Source organism: Grampus griseus (genome assembly GCF_964374135.1).
Source record: "Grampus griseus genome assembly, chromosome: 13".
NCBI lineage: Eukaryota > Metazoa > Chordata > Mammalia > Artiodactyla > Delphinidae > Grampus > Grampus griseus.
The window spans coordinates 47,065,462-47,086,067 of NC_139007.1; the positions used below are offsets into that span (position 1 = coordinate 47,065,462).

Below are 20,606 nucleotides of genomic sequence, written 5' to 3' on the forward strand. Positions count from 1 at the left end.
GTCATGCTGTCTTCTATGCAAAGGTGTCCTAGGTTTCTTCTTTTCCTTTGGTCAATTCTCTTCTTTGCTATCATGTCAAGCTTGCTGCTCTTGATCACAAATCTCGGCCAACACTCTCCTATTGGATACCATCTCTGTTATTTGTGGCCACAAGCTGATCACACATAATTACTGGATCTTTTTTGTTTATTTTTTCCAGCCCTGCTCACTGATGAGAAGCTCTTTATTTTCTGTTTTTTTTAACTTCCAAGTTTTATGTTGTTGCAGATTAGCAGATCAACAGAGGTTACTGAATTCTGAACTCCAGTAATTACCTACAGGTAAATGAGGCACCACTAATAAATCTTCCCTATTCTAGTTATAAAAAGTTAAGTAAAATTTCAAGGAGGTATTATGCAATACTGAGATCATTCCGAGAAGGCAATTCCCCATTTCAGAAGAGGTTTACAAACAGATTTATTTTTCTTCATTTTAAATACAATTATTAGAAGAAAATAGATTAGGGAGAAAATGTTTTCCAGTAAAATTTTTATAAATTATTATTAGAACCAAGGCATCAGCTGGAGAGTTAAATTGTCTTGAATTTTACTTCCTGCTTTTCAACAACTTCTACCTACATGCAACTGGACAAATTACTTAACTTTTCTCAAAATTTCAGTAACCTCATTTTTAAAAAAATGGGGTACAGTATATACCTCATAGGGTTTCTGTGACACTAGGATTGAATAAGAAAATGCATTTAATGTACATTAACATACTATCTGGCACATAAAAGAAAGTGTTCAACAAAGAGTAACTTCCCTTGTTATTCTTACTTACCGCATTAAATGTTTTTCTGTCTTAGAATCAGTCTTGATCAGGGTTACTGAGACTAAATGTAGAAGGAAAACAATGCAATCTAATCTCATGTGGGCCCAGGGTGCTGTTTAGTTGATGCATGAGTCTAATTTCCTAGCTTCTACACTCCCTTCAAGAACTCAGGTCATCTCCATGTCCTCTGACACAAAGTCTACCCTCTATATTAACCCCACTCCTCAAGGTCCACTGGTATAGACACATCCATTCTTAATTGTCTCACTTCACAGAGAGGCTATTTCTCTTCTTTTCCAAGAGGAACTCTTCTACCTTGGCATCTGTTATCAACATTCTCCTATTTCTCCTTAGGAATTTGGTCCATCGTGCACCCATTCTGACATCTTCGATATCTCTAATTATTCTTTCCCTAGTCCTTTGTTGGGGTTATCTCATTCCCTGCTCTCCCTTTGTGGCAAAAATCACCTGAAAGCATTTGTTCATTCATTCATTCAATATGCCAGGGACCATGGCTGGTGCTACATATGCTACAGTGACACATTCAGATACATCCCTGCCTTCACAAAACTTACAGAGATGTATAAAAAACATAGCAACATTCAAATTTGTGCTGAGAACAAAATGCTTTAAGCATGTATAAGAAGCGGTTGGAGGGAAAATATATCTAAGTTGAGACTTGATAAAATATTGATAAATAGGTGACTGGGGAGCAGGAAAAGAGAGCCAAGTATTCATCAGGCAAAGAGGACACTTTATGTAAAGAACCTATACCAGAAACAAGGTCTGACCTGCTTAACAACTGTAAGACACTATACCAAGACACAGTGTACCAGAGGGAGACTGGTAGGGCCCAAGGCTATATAATTAGGCAGGCTCTTTCAGGTCATAGAAAATATTAAATTCTTATTTTAAAGACAATGAGATGGCATTAGTGGGTTTTAACCAAGTAAGAAAAATGACTGGATCTTCATTTTAAAAGGTTCATTCCTCCATACTATTAAGAATGGATTTGCAAGGCTGTGGAGCACCTGGAACTCTCACTCATTGGTAGTGGAAGTGTTAAATGGTACACACACTTGGGAGGACTGGGGTAGTTTCTTATAAGTTAAACATCTACACTATGAACCAAATGACCTAGAAATTCCACTATTAGAAATTTCTCCAAGAGAAATGAAAACTTATGTATACCAAATAAAGTCTAGTATAAGAATGTTCACAGCAGCCTTATTCATAATTTTCCCAAACTGCAAACAATCCAAATATCCACTAACAGGACAATAGATACATTGTGAGAGATCTATATAATGGAATGCAACTCAAGGATAGACAGGAACAGACTACTGATACGTGCAACAACGCAAATAAATCTCAAAGATATAAGGGAAAGAAAACACACACAAAAGAACATATATGGTATGACTCCATTTATACAAAGTCCAAGAAGACTCAGAACTAATCTACAGTGATAAAAAAGTGTTTTGGGGACCTCCCTGGTGGCGCAGTGGTTAGGAATCCATCTGCCAGTGCAGGGGACACAGGTTTGAGTGCTGGTCTGGGAAGATCCCACATGCCACAGAGCAACTAAGCCTGTGTGCCACAACTACTGAGCCTGTGCTCTAGAGCCCACAAGCCACGACTGCTGAGCCCACATGCCACAACTACTGAAGCCTGTGCGCCTAGAGCCCGTGCTCCGCAACAAGAGAAGCCACTGCAATGAGAAGCCCGCCCACCACAACGAAGAGTAGTCCCCATTCGCCGCAGCTAGAGAAAGCCCGCGTGCAGCAATGAAAACCCAATGCAGCCAAAAATAAATAAATAATAAATAAAATTTATTTTAAAAAAAAGTGTTTCAGGGAAGGGAAGAAGACTGACTAGAAAGAAGCACAAGGGAACTTCTTGGATAACTGAAATGTTTATGATCTCATTTTAGACAGTGGTTATATGGGTATACAGTTGACCTTTGAACAACAAGGGGGTTGGGTTGCTGACCCTCCATGCAGTATACAACTTACAGTCGGCCCTCTGTATCTGCTTTTTCCTCCACTATACCACATGTGTAGTATTTACTACTGAATAAAATCTATGTATAAGTGACCCGCAGAGTTAACCCATTCCGTTAAAGGGTCGACTGTATACTATTAGCAATATTCATAAAAACTGAACACCCAAGATCTGCACACTTGACTGTATGCAAATTATGCTTCAATCTTTAAAAGTATAATAAATAAAATACATAGAATTACAACAACAACAAAAGTGATTGAGGAGAACAGGTAGACAGGGCAAGGGTGAATTCAGAGACACCAATGAAGAGGCCATTACAAAAGCTTTGCCAAGAGCTAAGAACCTGGACTAGGCTGGTAGTGTTGGACAGGTTTTGTATAGATTTAGAAGACAGGCTTGATTAACTTAGTAGAGTTTCTAGCATGAGTAACTGAATACACAGCAATGAACATTGAAGAAAAGGTTGTTTTATGTCGTTTGAGAATAGGGCAGTCAGAAGGCAAAATTAAGAACTGATTTTAGACATGAGAAGTCTGAAGTATTTTGAAGACATCCAATTAGGAGCTGTCTCATAGGTAGGTAACATATAAACTGATTTTATTAAGCAACAGACATGAAAAATAATAAAAGATGAGAAAAATTTAGATAAAACATAAAAATATATTTTAAAAACTGCCTCCACTGAATCTTCACAATTTTCACACAATCTTTTAATTAACAAGTTTCAGGTGAGAAAACATTTTAATCCCTCCCACTTATGTATGACCGATGGATATTTCCATAGCTCCCTCCAGATTGTGGTATTAGATAAAGCCCAAAAAATACACAAAAGAAACAAGAAACAGTACCTGTTTCAAGGTACTTTCAAGTTAGCCACAATAAAATACATCATATAGCTGAGAAAGAGAAACCATGTAAAATTTGTCAGTTTTTTGGAAGATAAAAATTTTAGCTCATGTGTGTGTGTGTGTGTGTGTGTGTGTGTGTGTACTGACTCAAAAATGTCAATGAGCTCTCAATTAATAGCTCCAAACCTGCCTACAGAAATCATGGTGACGCCTCAAGATCACTTGAAGGGAAGGTTAGTTAATAGAATAAGCTGGGTATAACAAGAGAAATCTAAAACCAATTATGCAACTAAGTAGTAGCTTAAGGATCTATGCCTCTTCAATAAATCAGGGCTAGCTTGTATCCTTATCTTACTTGATCTTTAATGATACTAGAATGGAATGAGATGAAGTCTGTGAAAATACTGTAATAAAGGCAGAAAGGTCAAATAAATGGACAGATGTATTGTGTATATAGAGGTATCTGGCTTTCAGCTACTTATTCTGAATCAAGGGCTTCAGCTTAAATAACGTGAAGTCATGTGCTTCTGAAAGAAGGACCACTTTCATTTCATTTACCAATCCTTCATATCCCACATTACAAAGACACAGGGCCCCAAAAGGAAAAGGAGAACAGTTATTGGTGTCACATCTCAGTGTAGACAACTAACTTTAAAAAAAGCTTTACTATTACTTAGAAAGACATAATATAATACACAGTGGTATTTTTATCTCTCAAAAAAAAAAATGCCTGGATTTTTGTAGATAGCACAGGGTTTCTCAAAAGTTACTGTAAAACTAATCACTTCAATGTAAATAAAACCTGGTATGACACCTGGCATACAATAGATGACAAAAAAATCATATGTTGAAGGAATGCCCTTGACCCAATTCAACTTTATTAAAAATACCCACCTTTTCCTCCAGTTTCTTCTTCTCTTCACTAAATTGGCTTATCCTTTGCTTTAGAAACTGATTGAGCTGTAAAACCTCTTTCTCAGTAGATGCAAGCTTTTGCTCAAGCTCCTCTTGCTGGGAATGGGATGTTGACTGGTCTGAAAATGGAGTCTGGAGGGAAGTATTCTCATATTGTGGCTATTCAGAAAGAAAAAAAACATAGGTAAGACTTTAAAAGTTTACCTGTCTTGAATAAATGGAAAGAAATTAGAAATGAGGTACCTACAGTACAAAGAGCACAAATAGCCTTTAATGACAGACCTTGGCATAAATCCCAGCTCTCCTGCTTCCTAGTTATGTGCCATGATCAATTCAAATTGCTTACCATCAACAAGTTATGTAAAGTCCCTAGCACACAGCAGAAGCTTACTAAAAAGCAGTTATTATTTGGTTAAAAAGTATCAGAGTATAAAAAGTACATTATAAAGAAGTGAAATCTCAGGGGAAATAAATAAAAACTAAAGAAATATTTCCTCACAGGTGATCATTTCTTAGCTAATATTAAACTCAGTAAGTATTAATAGAGTGTTTCCCCTAACTAGAAACTAAGGTCCATGAAATCAGGAATTTCTGTCCATCTTAGTTGCTCTTATATCCCTATTTCATAGAGCAGTGGCTGGCACAAAATAAATGTTAAAAAATAATTGCTTAATGAATAAATGTATTATTCTTTTCATGAGCAAGGCTTTGAAGGAGAGTCAGACAAAATCTCTTCCCTCCCCTTCCCCCTGCAGCATTACAACCTGGAAGAGGAGGGCAGGAAATACAAATATTTCCTCAAACAAATTAGAATGTGATAAGAATGTGATACAAACAAAGTAATGTGAAAATAAAGAAACAGATTACTTTTCTATTTACTAAGCACATATGTTAGGCATTGTGTACTGGGGAGTCAACAGTTAATAAAACAAGGTCCCACCAGTTTAATAAAGTGTCACACACAAAAAGACAACAAAGACTGCCTAAGTGCTAAGATAGCTGTATGTGTAGTAGCTATAGAATGGCTTTATAGAAGTGAACTTGAACTAGGCCTTGAAGAACTCATACTTTTTCAAAAGGTAGAGATGCAATTCAAAAATTATATACACGGTATGGTACTGGCACAAAAACAGACACATAAATCAGTGGCACAGAATAGACAGCCCAGAAAAGAACCCATACTTATATGGTCAATTAATCTACGACATAGGAGGCAAGAATATACAACAGGGGAAGAAACAGCTTCTTCAATAAATGGTGCTGGGAACACTGGACAGCTACATGCAAAAGAATCAAACTGGATGCTTTCTCACACCATATAAAAAATAAACTCAAAATGGATTAAAGACTTAAAATGTAAGACCTGAAATCATAAAACTCCTAGAAGAAAACACAGGCAGTACACTCTTTGATATCAGTTTTGGCAGTTTTGGGGGGATTATGTCTCCCCAGCAAGGGCAACAAAAGCAAAAATAAACAAATGGGACTAAATCAAACTAAAAAGCCTTTGCACTATGAAGGAAACTATCAACAACAAAAAGGCCACCTACTGAATGAGAGAAGATAATGGCAAATGATTTATCTGATAAGGGGTTAATATCCAATATATATGAAGGACTCATACAATTCAACATCAAAAAAAATTAAAAAATGGACAGAGGACCTGAAAAAACATTTTTTCAAAGAAGACATACAGATGGCCAACAGGCACATGAAAAGATGCTCAACATCACTAATCGTAGGGGAAATGCAAATCAAAACCACAGTGAGATACAACCTCACACCTGTCAGAATGGCTATCATCAGAAAGACAACAAATAACAATAAAGTGTTGGCCAGGATGCAGAGAAAAAGAACCCTCGTGCGCTGTTAGTGGGAATGCAAACTGGTGCAGCCGCTATGGAAAACAGTAGGTCAATTTCTCAAAAAATTAGAAATAGAACTATTATATGATCAAGCAATTCCACTCCTGGGTATCTATCTGAAGAAAACAAAAACACTTAATTTGAAAAGATACATGCAACCCTATGTTCACTGCAGCAGTGAACAACAGCCAAGCTATGGAAGCAACCTAAGTGCCTATGGATAGATGAATGTATAAAGAAGAGGTGATATCTATGTCTATCTGTCTATCTATCCTTCCAACAGAATATTACTCAGCTATAATATAAGATGAAATCTTGCTATTTGCGACAATATGGATGGACCTAGAGGGTATTATTATGCTAAGTGAAGTTAAGTCAGACAGAGAAAGACAAATACCATATGATTTTGCTTATACACGGAATTTAAAAAACAAAACAAATGAACAAACATAACAAAACAGAAATAGTCATAGATACAGAGAACAAACAGATGAGGGAGATGAAGAGGTACAAACTTCTAGTTACAAAATCAATGAGTCACAGGTATGAAATGTGCAGTGTGGGGAACATGGTCAATAATACTGGAATATCTTTGTATGGTGACAGGAGGTAACGAGACTTAGTGTGGTGATCGTTCTGACATAACATTGTAGGTCAATTACACTTCAGAAACAAACAAACTCATAGAAAAAAAGAGATCAGATCTGTGGTTACCAGAGGCAGGGGTGGGGGAAGGGGAAGTGGATGAAGGGGGTCAAAAGGTACAAACCTCCAGTACTAGGGATGTAACGGACAACAGGATAAACATAATTAACACTGCTGTATGTTATATATGAAAGTTGTTAAGAAAGTGAATCCTAAGAATTCTCATCACAAGGAAAAAATATGTTTTTTTCTTTTTCTTTTATTCTGTATTTGTATGAGATGGTGGATGTTCACTAAACTTACTGTGGTAATCATTTCATGATGCATGAAGGTCAAATCATTATGCTATACACCTTAAATTTATACAGTGCTGTATGTCAATTATATCTCCATAAAACTGGAAGGAAAAAAATTTTGATTATATAAACAGCATTCATCATGTGCATGGTATTTCAAAGATAACCGACTCAGGCACTGCCCTTTACAAACTCAAATTCTAATCAGAAGCATAAGAGAAACCTTAGATAATTATATACAGGATACAATATAGTATGGCAGCCAAAGAAAAGCCATCTTCAGTACAAAGTGTTGGAAGGTGGGAGGATAAATGAAAAGGGCATGGGGAGAATGAGGGAAAAGGCTTTACTGGAAAGGTGGCTTTTGGAACAGACTTTGAAAATAAGGAGGATTCTGGCAGGAACAGAGAAAGGAAGAAAAGCATTCCAGAAAGAACATTTTAAAAAGGTAAAAGACGGAATATATGCACAGAGTACCCATAAAGTTTAGGTTACAAGAGGGGGAATATAAGAGAAAATTAAAACATCTACGTGAGACCATACTTTAGAATCACAAGGTTCAGAATTCAACCTTAATGCATAGGAAATGGGAATCCGGTGATGGTTCTAGAACAAGAAAGTAACATGTTTAAGAAGTCTGTGAACTCTGTTTTGTAAATCTCTGTATTCCCTAGCACTTACCATAGCGTAAACTACCATAGTGTAAACTCTTAGTAACTTTAGATTAAAGGGAAAAGAAAAGAAGAAAAAGGACAAGAGAGAACTATAACAGTTGGAAGTAATGAACAAGATGAATTAAAGGATATGGTGAATGGATATGAATATATCACTTTAAGAAATTATCCTAACCTATTTAGCTGAAAAAACCAAGGAGCTGAACAAGAATACTGAGAACAGAAGGAAGAAGCTCTGGAAGCAGAAATGAGAGGATTTAGAGAAAATTATTTTTTAAGGTGTGAATGGACAAGAAATGTTAAAGATAACTAAAGGTTCGAAATTCTGAGTCTAAGTAACAGGGAAGATCATATTCTGAGCAGAGGTAAGTAGGTCATGTGGGAGAACAGGTTTAAGCAAACATACTTAATTACAATTAGAGCCTATTGATATTAAGATGCCAGTTAATATCAATTTAATATTAAGATACAAATATATATGAACATCAGGCAAAGAGATGGGTCTAGAACCCAGAAAAATGGCCAGGATAGGCTAGGAAACTGTAAAAAAGTGAATACAGATTTACGATTTCCCATCAGGCATATAATGAGCTCAGAAATTGCCAACCTGTTTTACTGACAAGTGAAAAGCTGAACAAACTGAAAAATCAACAACTCTTCTTAGCTCTGTCAGAGAAGTGAGGTTATCAGGCAAACTGCCACCCCCAAAATTGGAGAAACAGGCAAATAAAGAAAATCACACTTACTGGAACAGAATTATCCATGGGAACCAGTGCTGAAGTAGGAAAACCAGAACTGTAATTGATGAATTTGTTGGAGGCTCAAAGTGAAGGTCTGAGAGTCAAAATCTCCAGGGGCACCCAGTCATAGGGGACACCCAATATCCTTGAATTATACCCCTAGAAGCTCTACCAGGTCCTCACAATGAATCCCTTTGTGCTTCCAGCAGAGGGAGGAGAAGAGAAACCATTCTGAAATGCCAGAGCTCCATGTTCTTCTTAACAAGGCCTGTCCTCAGGAGAAACTACTTTACCAGAGACTAACCTACCTAGAAGGGAACTAACATACCTAGAAGGAAAAAATCCCAAACCAGCTCCCTCTAGCCTTCCACATGGGGGAAGGGTTAATAGCCAACTCAGTTGCCTCTAGCCATCCTGTCCTACCTAAGGGTGGGAAAGAAAAAACTAAGAAGCACTGGTGAAGTTCACAGTCCAGGAGCACAGGCTCATGAAAAGACTAAGTCAGAGGGCCAGAGAATGCTTCCCCTGCCCCACACCCTACCATGACATTACTAAAGGCCTACCTACCACACTTCCTTTTATCAGTACATCTGGAGAGACTGAACAAGCATCAGAGCTAGAGTCAGATATGTCACAGATGTTGGAATTATCAGAACAGACATTTTTAAAAATGTCTATGATTAATATGCTTAAGGGCTTTACTGATGAAGTAGAAAACATTCAAGAACAGATGGATAATATAAGAACAGAGCCGGAAAGACTATAAAAGAAATTCTAGAGACAAAAAACACTGAAACAAAAACGAAGGATGTCTTTGATGTGGTTATCAGTAGACTGGACCTGGCGCAGGAACCAATCTGAGCTTGAGGATATGACAGCAGAAACTTCTAAAACTTAAGAGCAAAGAGGAAAAAGATTGGAAAAAATAGAAGAGAATATCCAAGAGTTGTGAGATAACTACAAAACTTGTAATATACATCTTATGGGAACACCACAAGGAAAAGAGAGAAAGAAAACAGCAATATTTTAAACAAGATGATTTTAGAATTTCCCCAAAAGGTCACATACCACACCTCAGATCCAGGAAGCTCAGAGAACACCAAGCAGAATAAATGCCCCCAAACTACACTTAAGCATATCATATTTAAATTTTTGAAAATCAAAGATTAAAAAAATTGTGAAAGAAACCAGAGGAGAAAATACCTTACCTATAGACAGGAAAAGATAAGAGCTTTATACAACTTCTCAGAAACCATGCAAGCAAAAAGAGAGTGGAGTGAAACACATGAAAGTCAGGCACTTTCTTTCCTATATAATAGCAATGAACAAGTGTAATTTGAAACTAAAAACATTACCATTTACATTAGCACCCTCAAAAACATAATAGTATAAATCTAACAAAATGTGTATATACAAGATCTATGCAAGGAATACTACAAAACTCTGATCAAAGATATCAAAGAAGGACAAAATAAATGAAGAGATATTCCCTGTTCATGGACAGACTCGGTATGGTCAAGCTGTCAAGTTCTTCCAAACCTGATCTATAGATTCGATGCAATTTCAATAAAAATCCCAGCAAGTTATTTTGTGGATAGTGACAAGCTGATTCTAAAGTTTATATGGAAAAACAAAAGCTCCAAAATGGCCAACATAATACTTAAGGAGATGAACCAACCAAGATGGAGGACTGACACCCTGACTTGAAGACTTACAGAAAAGCTACAGTAATCAAGAATGTGTGGTACTGGGGAAAGAACAAACAAACAGGTCAATGGAACAGAATGCAGAGCCCAGAAATAGATCCACACGAATACAGTCAACCAATCTAATGACAAAAGAACAAAGGCAGTACAATGGAGCAAAAACAGTCTTTTCAACAAATGATACTAGAACATCTGAACATCCACATGCAAAAAAAAAAAAACAAAAAAATATTCTAGACACAGACCTTACACCCTCCACAAAAATGAACTAGAGATTGGTTCAAGATGGCGGAGAAGGACGTGCTCTCACTCCCTCTTGTGAGAGCACCAGAATCACAACTAACTGCTGAACAATCATCTACAGGAGGACACTGGAACTCACCAAAAAAGATAGCCCACATTCAAAGACAAGGGAGAAGCCACAATGAGACGGTAGGAGGGGCGCAATCACAATAAAATCAAATCCCGTAACTGCTGGGTAGGTGACTCACAAACTGGAGAACATTATACCACAGAAGTCTGCCCACTGGAGTGAAGGTTCTGAGCCCCATGTCAGGCTTCTCAACCTGGGGGTCCGGCAATGGAAGGAGGAATTACTAGAGAATCAGACTTTGAAGGCTAGTGGGATTTGATTACAGGACTTCGACAAGACTGGGGGAAACAGAGACTCCACTCTTGGAGGGCACACACAAAGTAGTGTGCGCATCGGGACCCAGGGGAAGGAGCAGTGACCCCATAGGAGACTGACCCAGACCTATGTGCTAGTGTTGGAGAGTCTCCCGCAGAGGCGGGGGGGTCTCGGAAGTACTCCTTGGCATGAGCCCTCCCAGAGTCGGCCATTAGTCCCACCAAAGAGCCCAGTAGAGCTCCAGTGTTGGGTCGCCTCAGGCCAAACAACCAACAGGGAGGGAACCCAGCCCCACCCATCAGCAGTCAAGCGGATTAAAGTTTTACTGAGCTCTGACCACCAGAGCAACAGGCAGCTCTACCCACCACCAGTCCCCCCCATCAGGAAACTTGCACAAGCCTCTTAGATAGCCTCATCCACCAGAGGGCAGACAGCAGAAGCAAGAAGAACTACAAGCCTGCAGCCTGTGCAACAAAAACCACATTCACAGAAAGACAGACAAGAGGAAAAGGCAGAGGGCTATGTCCCAGATGAAGGAACAAGATAAAACCCCAAAAAACAACTAAAGAAGTGGAGATAGGCAACCTTCCAGAAAAAGAATTCAGAATAATGATAGGGAAGATGATCCAGGACCTTGGAAAAAGAATGGAGGCAAAGATCAAGAAGATGCAAGAAATGTTTAACAAAGACCTAGAAGAATTACAGAACAAACAAACAGAGATGAACAATACAATAACGGAAATGAAAACTACACTAGAAGTAATCAATAGCAGAATAACTGAGGCAGAAGAACGGATAAGTGACCTGGAAGACAGAATGGTGGAATTCACTGCTGTGGAACAGAATAAAGAAAAAAGAATGAAAAGAAATGAAGACAGCCTAAGAGACCTCTGGGACAACATTAAACGCAACAACATTCGCATTACAGGGGTCCCAGAAAGAGAAGAGAGACAGAAAGCACCAGAGAAAATATTTGAAGAGATTATACTTGAAAACTTCCCTAACATGGGAAAGGAAATAGCCACCCAAGTCCAGGAAGCGCAGTGAGTCCCATACAGGATAAACCCAAGGAGAACATGCTGAGACACATAGTAATCAATTTGGCAAAAATTAAACACAAGGAAAAATTATTGAAAACAGCAAGGGAAAAATGACAAATAACATACAAGGGAACTCCCATAAGGTTAGCAGCTGATTTCTCAGCAGAAACTCTACAAGCCAGAAGGCACTGGCATGATATACTTAAAGTGATGAAAGGGAAGAACATACAACCAAGATTACTCTACCCTGCAAGGATCTCATTCAGATTCGATGGAGAAATCAAAACCTTTAGAAACAAGCAAAACGAAGAGAATTCAGCACCACCAAACCAGCTCTACAACAAATGCTAAAGGAACTTCTCAAAGTGGGAAACACAAGAGAAGAAAAGGACCTATAAAAACAAACCAAAACAATTAAGAAAATGGTCATAGGAACATACATATCGATAATTACCTTAAACGTGAATGGATTAAATGCTCCAACCAAAAGACACAGGCTTGCTGAATGGATAAAAAACAAGACCCATGTATATGTTGTCTATAAGAGAATAACTTCAGACCTAGGGACACATACAGACTGAAAGTGAGGGGATGGAAAAAGATATTCCATGCAAAAGGAAATCAAAAGAAAGCTGGAGCAGCAATACTCCTTTCAGGTAATATAGACTTTAAAATAAAGAACGTTACAGGAGACAAGGAAGGACACTACATAATGATCAAGGGATCAATCCAAGAAGACGATATAACAATTATAAATACATATGCACCCAACATAGGAGCACCTCAATACATAAGGCAACTACTAACAGCTATAAAAGAGAAAATCGACAGTAACACAATAATAGTGAGAGACTTTAACACCTCACTTACACCAATGAACAGATCATCCAAAATGAAAATAAATAAGGAAACAGAAGCTTTAAATGACACAATAGACCAGATAGATTTAATTGATATTTATAGGACATTCCATCCAAAAACAGCAGATTACATTTTCTTCTCAAGTGCACATGGAACATTCTCCAGGACAGATCACATCGTGGGTCACAAATCAAGCCTCAGTAAGTTTAAGAAAATTGAAATCATATCAAGCATCTTTTCTGACCACAGCATTATGAGATTAGAAATAATTACAGGGAAAAAAACGTAAAAAAAAAAAAAAAAAACACGTTGAGGCTAAACAATACGTTACTAAGTAACCAAGAGATCACTGAAGAAATCAAAGAGGAAATCAAAAAATACCTAGAAACAAATGACAATGGAGACATGATGACCCAAAACCTATGGGATGCAGCAAAAGCAGTTCTAAGAGGGAAGTTTATACCAATACAATCCTACCTTAAGAAACAGGAAGCATTTCAAACAAACAACCTAATCTTGCACCTAAAGCAATTAGAGAAAGATGAGCAAAACCCCCCAAATTTAGCAGAATGAAAAAAGTCATAAAAATCAGATCAGAAATAAATGAAAATGAAATGAAGGAAACGATAGCAAAGATCAATAAAACTAAAAGCTGGTTCTTTGAGAAGATAAACAAAATTGATAAACCATTAGCCAGACTTATCAAGAAAAACAGGGAGAAAACTCAAATCAATAGAATTAGAAATGAAAAGAAGTAACAAGTGACACTGCAGAAATACAAAAGATCATGAGAGATTACTACAAGCAACTCTATGCCAATAAAATGGACAATCTGGAAGAAATGGACAAACTCTTAGAAATGCACAACCTGCCAAGACTCAACCAGGAAGAAATAGAAAATATGAACAGACCAATCACAAGCACTGAAATTGAAATTGTGATTAAAAATCTTCCAATAGGGCTTCCCTGGTGGCGCAGTGGTTGGGAGTCCGCCTGCTGATGCATGGGACACAGGTTTGTGCCCCAGTCCGGGAAGATTTCACATGCCGTGGAGCAGCTGGGCCCGTGAGCCATGGCCGCTGGGCCTGCACGTCCGGAGCCTATGCTCCGCAGCTGGAGAGGCCACACTGTGAGAGGCCCGCGTACTGCAAAAAAAATCTTCCAACAAAAGCCCAGGACCAGATGGCTTCACAGGCGAATTCTATCAAATCACTGAGAGAAAAGCTAACACCTATCCTTCTCAAACTCTTCCAAAATATAGCAGAGGGAGGAACACTCCCAAACTCATTCTATGAGGCCACCATCACCCTGATACCAAAACCAGACAAAGATGTCACAAAAAGAAAACAACAGCCCAATATCACTGATGAACACAGATGCAAAAATCCTCAAAAAATACTAGCAAACAGAATCCAAGAGCACATTAAAAGGATCACACACCATGATCAAGTGGGGTTTATTCCAGGAATGCAAGGATTCTTCAATATATGCAAATCAATCAACGGGATACACCATATTAACAAATTGAAGGAGAAAAACCATATGATCATCTCAATAGATGCAGAGAAAGCTTGCGACAAAATTCAACGCCCATTTATGATAAAAACCCTGAAGAAAGTAGGCATAGAGGGAACTTTCCTCAACATAATAAAGGTCATACATGACAAACCCACAGCCAATACCATCCTCAATGTTGAAAAACTGAAACCATTTCCACTAAGATCAGGAACAAGACAAGGTTGCCCACTCTCACCACTCTTATTCAACATAGTTTTGGAAGTACTAGCCACAGCAATCAGAGAAGAAAAAGATATAAAAGGAATCCAAATTGGAAAAGAAGGAGTAAAGCTGTCACTGTTTGCAGATGACATGATACTATACGTAGAGAATCCTAAAGATGCTACCAGAAAACTACTAGAGCTGATCATTGAATTTGGTAAAGTAGCAGGATACAAAATTAATGCACAGAAATCTCTGGCATTCCTATACACTAATGGTGAAAAATCTGAAAGTGAAATTAAGAAAACACTCCCATTTAGCACTGCAACAAAAAGAATAAAATATCTAGGAATAAACCTACCTAAGGAGACAAAAGACCTGTATGCAGAAAATTATAAGACACTGATGAAAGAAATTAAAGATGATACAAATAGATGGAGAGATATACCCTGTTCTTGGATTGGAAGAATCAACACTGTGAAAATGACTCTACTACCCAAAGCAATCTACAGATTCAATGCAATCCCTATCAAACTACCACTGGCATTCTTTACAGAACTAGAACAAAAACTTCACAGTTTGTATGGAAACACAAAAGACCCTGAACAGCCAAAGCAATCTTGAGAACGAAAAATGGAGCTGGAGGAATCAGGCTCCCTGACTTCAGACTATACTACAAAGCCACAGTAATTAAGACAGTATGGTACTGGCAGAAAGACAGAAATATAGATCAACGGAAAAGGATAGAAAGCCCAGAGATTAACCCACGCACAGATGGTCACCTCATCTTTGATAAAGGAGGCAAGAATAAACAGTGGAGAAAAGACAACCTCTTCAATAATTGGTGCTGGGAAAACCAGACAGGTATATGTAAAAGTATGAAATTAGAACACTCCCTAACACCATACACAAAAATAAACTCAAAATGGATTAAAGACCTAAATGTAAGGGCAGACACTATAAAACTTCTAGAGGAAAACACAGGCAGAACACTGTGACATAAATCACAGCAAGATCATTTTTGACCCACCTCCTAGAGTAATGGAAATAAAAACAAAAATAAACAAATGGGACCCAATGAAAGGAAACCATAAACAAGATGAAAAGACAACCCTCAGAATGGGAGAAAATATTTGCAAATGAAGCAACTGACAAAGGATTAATCTCCAAAATTTACAAGCAGCTCATGCAGCTCAATAACAAAAAACAAACAACCCAATCCAAAAATGGGCAGAAGACCTAAATAGACATTTCTCCAAAGAAGATATACAGACTGCCAACAAACACATGAAACGATGGTCAACATCACTAATCATTAGAGAAATGAAAATCAAAACTACAATGAGGTATCACCTCACAGTGGTCAGAATGGCCATCATCAAAAAATCTAGAAACAATAAATGCTGGAGAGGGTGTGGAGAAAAGGGAACACTCTTGCACTGTTGATGGGAATGTAAATTGATACAGCCACTATGGAGAACAGTATGGAGGTTCCTTAAAAGACTACAAATAGAACTACCATACGACCCAGCAATCCCACTACTGGGCACATACCCTGAGAAAACCATAATTCACAAAGAGTCAGGTACCAATATGTTCGTTGCAGCTCTATTTACAATAGCCAGGACATGAATCAACCTAATTGTCATCAACAGATGAATGGATAAAGAAGATGTGGCACATATATACAATGGAATATCACTCAGCAATAAAAAGAAATGAAATTGAGTTATTCATAGTGAGGTAGATGGACCTGGAGTCTGTCATACAGAGTGAAGTAAGTCAGAAAGAGAAAAACAAATACTGTATGTTAACACATATATATGGAATCTAAGGAAAAAAATGTCATAAAGAGCCTAGGGGTAGGACGGGAATAAAGACACAGACCTACTAGAGCATGGACTTGAGGATATGGGGAGGGGGAAGGGTAAGTTGTGACAAAGTGAGAGAGTGGCATGGACATATATACACTACCAAACGTAGGGTGGACAGCTAGTGGGAAGCAGCCACATGGCACAGGGAGATCACCTAGGTGGTTTGTGACCACCTAGAGGGGTGGGATAGGGAGGGTGGGAGGGAGGGAGACGCAAGAGGGAAGAGATATGGGAACATATGTATGTGTATAACTGATTCACTTTGTTGTAAAGCAGAAACTAACACACCATTGTAAAGCAATTATACTCCAATAAAGATGTTTTAAAAAAAAACAAAACCAAACTTGGTTGGTGGGAATGTAAATTGGCGTGGCCAGTACAGAAAACAATACGAAGGCTCCTCAAAAAAATAAAAGACAAATCTACCATGTGATCCAGCAATTCCATATCTGGGCATATACCCAAAGGAAATGAAAACAGGATTTCTACAAGATACATGCATCCCCCCTCATGGTTATCGCAGCATTATTCACAACAGCCAAGGTATGGAAACAGCCCAATGCCCATCAACAGATGAATCGACAAAAGATGTAACACACAATGGAATATTACTCAGCCACGAGAAAGGAGGATATCTTCCATTTGAGACAACATGGGTAGACCTTGAGCACATTATTCTAAGTGAGATAAATCAGAGAAAGGCAAGTATTGTATGATACCATTTATATGTGGAATCTAAAAAAGTTAAACCTGTAAAAAACATAAGAGTACCTCCTTACCAGGGATGGGCGGTGGGGAGCTCCCACAGGGGATAAGAGTGATGGTGTTTAAGGGTAAAACTTTAACAAGTAGTAAATATGCCATAAAAACCTAACGCACAGTGTAATGAATACAGACAATTATATCGTACTATATATGTTATGTAATGTGATAAATACCACTACAATAGCAATCATATTACATACAAATGTAAGAAAGTAACACGCCACACACCTTAAACTTACACCATATTACATGTCAAATCTGTTCAATGAAAAAGTGAAGAAAAATAACACTATTCACATGCCAAAATAATTCCTTCACTAAAGAAAATTTTATTATCTTATTAGTTGTTTCTCCTGAACTTTTGCTGTTTTATCCACTCTCTGTATCAATCTCCTGGAAAAATGTTTATCTTATATATTTATCATATCATTTAGTACTTAGGGTTTTCCTTGTATTTCCTTTTATTAATTGTACTTTTCTTTTAAAATGAATTTCTCAACAATATTTTAATTCCCCACATAATTTAAAATTCTTCTAATATTTTTAGTAGCCCATTTTCCTTACCTTTCCAGATATTTCTATCTGTCCTTGCAGACTGACTTAGAGAGCCCTCTTCTGGCCTGATGCTGTGTCAAAAAACATTTTCTTCAGCTTGCAAATAATGTAAGTTTTAAATGCTTTTGGTAATATAATAATAATTGTATAATTCAAGTAAAACCTTTCTTCAGAATAATAAAGTTATAAGGAGAAACTGCATGGTTCTATTAAAATACCCTTATCAAAGCAACTTATACTACTTAAGTAGTATAGAAATACCACTTTCGAATAACTGTACACTATTAATCTCAGTATGACAGAGCCTTGCTATCATGTGATGGAACTTGAAGATGAAGCCACATAATAACAAGGTATTTGATACACTAGTAACTGAAGTATGATAAACAAGCTGGAATCTCTGTTAAGTGCCTCTGCCTCAAAGAAGTCTGATAGTTATTTGGTCTTTAATATGTCCCGATTTTAATATAACAATGCCTTTAATAAAACTACAAGTTTGAAAATATAATGGCGGAAAGACTTCCACTTAAATTGATTTTTTTAATTCTAGGAATAAAGATGTTAATGAAAGTGACCAAACAGAAGTACATACCACCATTAAGTAACTTGCCAATAGTTTTTCTTCTTTTTGTAAATAAACAAGCCAATTATAAAGTTTACATAGAAATATATAAAAACAAATATTAAGGACAATTCTTAAAAACAGTAATAATTTGAGAAAGTAGTCCTTCCGGCCACATAAATTTTGTTATGAGGCGTCATAGACCCTATGTCTGTGTTCCCATTAGACTGTACTCTCAAGGACAAAACCAATCTCATTCACATTTCTATTCCTAGCACCTAGACAATGCCTAATCTATAGGAATCATAATAAATTTTAAAGGATTGGGTAAATGTGTTTACCTATATGGTCTCTCCCTTTATAGTTTGAGATTCATGAAGGCAGGAACTATTTTTCACTTTTGTGACCTCAGAATTTAGCACAGTGGATGTTTAATAATTGTTTGTTAAATGGGTTCATTTCCAAAATGGTTTATTTATAAATACTCATCAGAATTAGAGAGACTTCATGGTAGAAAAAAATAGATAAAGGAAAAGAATGAGAAAATGATATAAATAGAATGAAAATATTATGACAATTCAGAAAATACATTATCAAATCAAATTATATGTAAAAGAAATTAACTTTTTTCCATTAAAGGGTTCATAAAATCCATAAGCAAAAAAACCAATACAGAAAAAATAAGCAAAAAATACGAAAAAACAATTGACAGAAAAAGAAACATGAATGGGTCTTAAATATATAAAAAGAAGTTCAACGTCAGTCTTAGGAGAAATACATATTAAATCCATATGGAGAAAACAAGAAAAAGATCTCAAATCAACAACATAACTTTACAACATAAGGAACTGGAAAAAGAAGAACAAACTAAATCCAAAGCTATCAGAAGGAAGAAAATAAAGATCAGAGCAGAGATAAATGAAATAAAGAATAGAAAAATAATAGAGAAAATAAATGAAACCAGAAGTTGGTTCTTTGAAAAGAACAAAATTAACAAACCTTTTTTTTTTTTTCGGTATGTGGGCCTCTCACTGTTGTGGCCTCTCCCGTTGCGGAGCACAGTCTCCGGACATGCAGGCTCAACGGCCATGGCTCACGGGCCCAGCCACTCCGCGGCATGTGGGATCTTCCCGGACCGGGGCACGAACCCGTGTCCCCTGCATCAGCAGGCGGACTCTCAACCACTGCGCCACCAGGGAAGCCCGCGGAAAAACTAGATGAAATGGTGAATTCCTAGAAGCAAAACCTACTAACACTAAATCATGAAGAAGTAGAAAATCTGAGTAGACCTACAACTAGTAAGGAGATTGAATCAGTAATCAAAAATCTCCAAACAAACAAAAGCCCTAGCCCTGAACCTGATGGCTTCACTGGCAAATTCTACCAAACATTTAAAGAAGAACTAATATCTATCTTTCTCAAACTTTTCTAAAAACTGGAAGAGGATGGAACACTTGTTAACCCATTCTGAGGTCAGCATTATTCTGATACCAAAGCCAGATGAAGACACTACACGAAAACTACAGACCAACAACCCTTTTGAATACTGATATAAAAATCCTCAAGAAAATATTAGCAAACTGAATTTAGCAGTATATAAAAAGGATTATACTCCATGACTAAGTGGGATTTATTCCTGGAATGTAAGGCTGGTTTAACATTCAAAAATCAATCAATGCGGGCTTCCCTGGTGGCACAGTGGTTGAGGGTCCGCCTGCTGATGCAGGGGACACGGGTTCATGCCCCGGTCCGGGAGGATCCCACATGCCACGGAGCGGCTGCGCCCATGGGCCATGGCCACTGAGCCTGCACGTCCGGAGCCTGTGCTCTGCAACAGGAGAGGCCGCGGCAGTGAGAGGCCCACGTACCGCAAAAAAAAAAAAAAAAAAAAAATCAAGCAATGTTATTATACAGCACAAAAAACAGCAAAAAAAGAAAAACAATCATCTCAACTGAGGCTGAAAAGAGCATGTAGTAAAATGTGACACCCTTTTATGATAAAAACACACAAAAAGCTAGGAAAAGAAGAAAACTACTCAACATAATAAAAGCTATATAGAAAAAACCCACAGGAAACATCATACTCAATGGTGAAA

The 20,606-nt window shown here is 37.5% G+C and overlaps 1 protein-coding gene across 1 annotated transcript in view; it reads right to left on the bottom strand.

Moving 5' to 3' along the window:
* CEP85L (centrosomal protein 85L) overlaps nucleotides 1–20,606 on the bottom strand; it is a 154,508-nt gene that overhangs the window by 34,139 nt on the left and 99,763 nt on the right. The window contains exon 6 of the mRNA XM_082669082.1: nucleotides 4,560–4,739. Within this exon, the coding sequence (XP_082525208.1) occupies nucleotides 4,560–4,739 (180 nt within the window). The remainder of the gene's footprint in view (nucleotides 1–4,559; nucleotides 4,740–20,606) is intronic.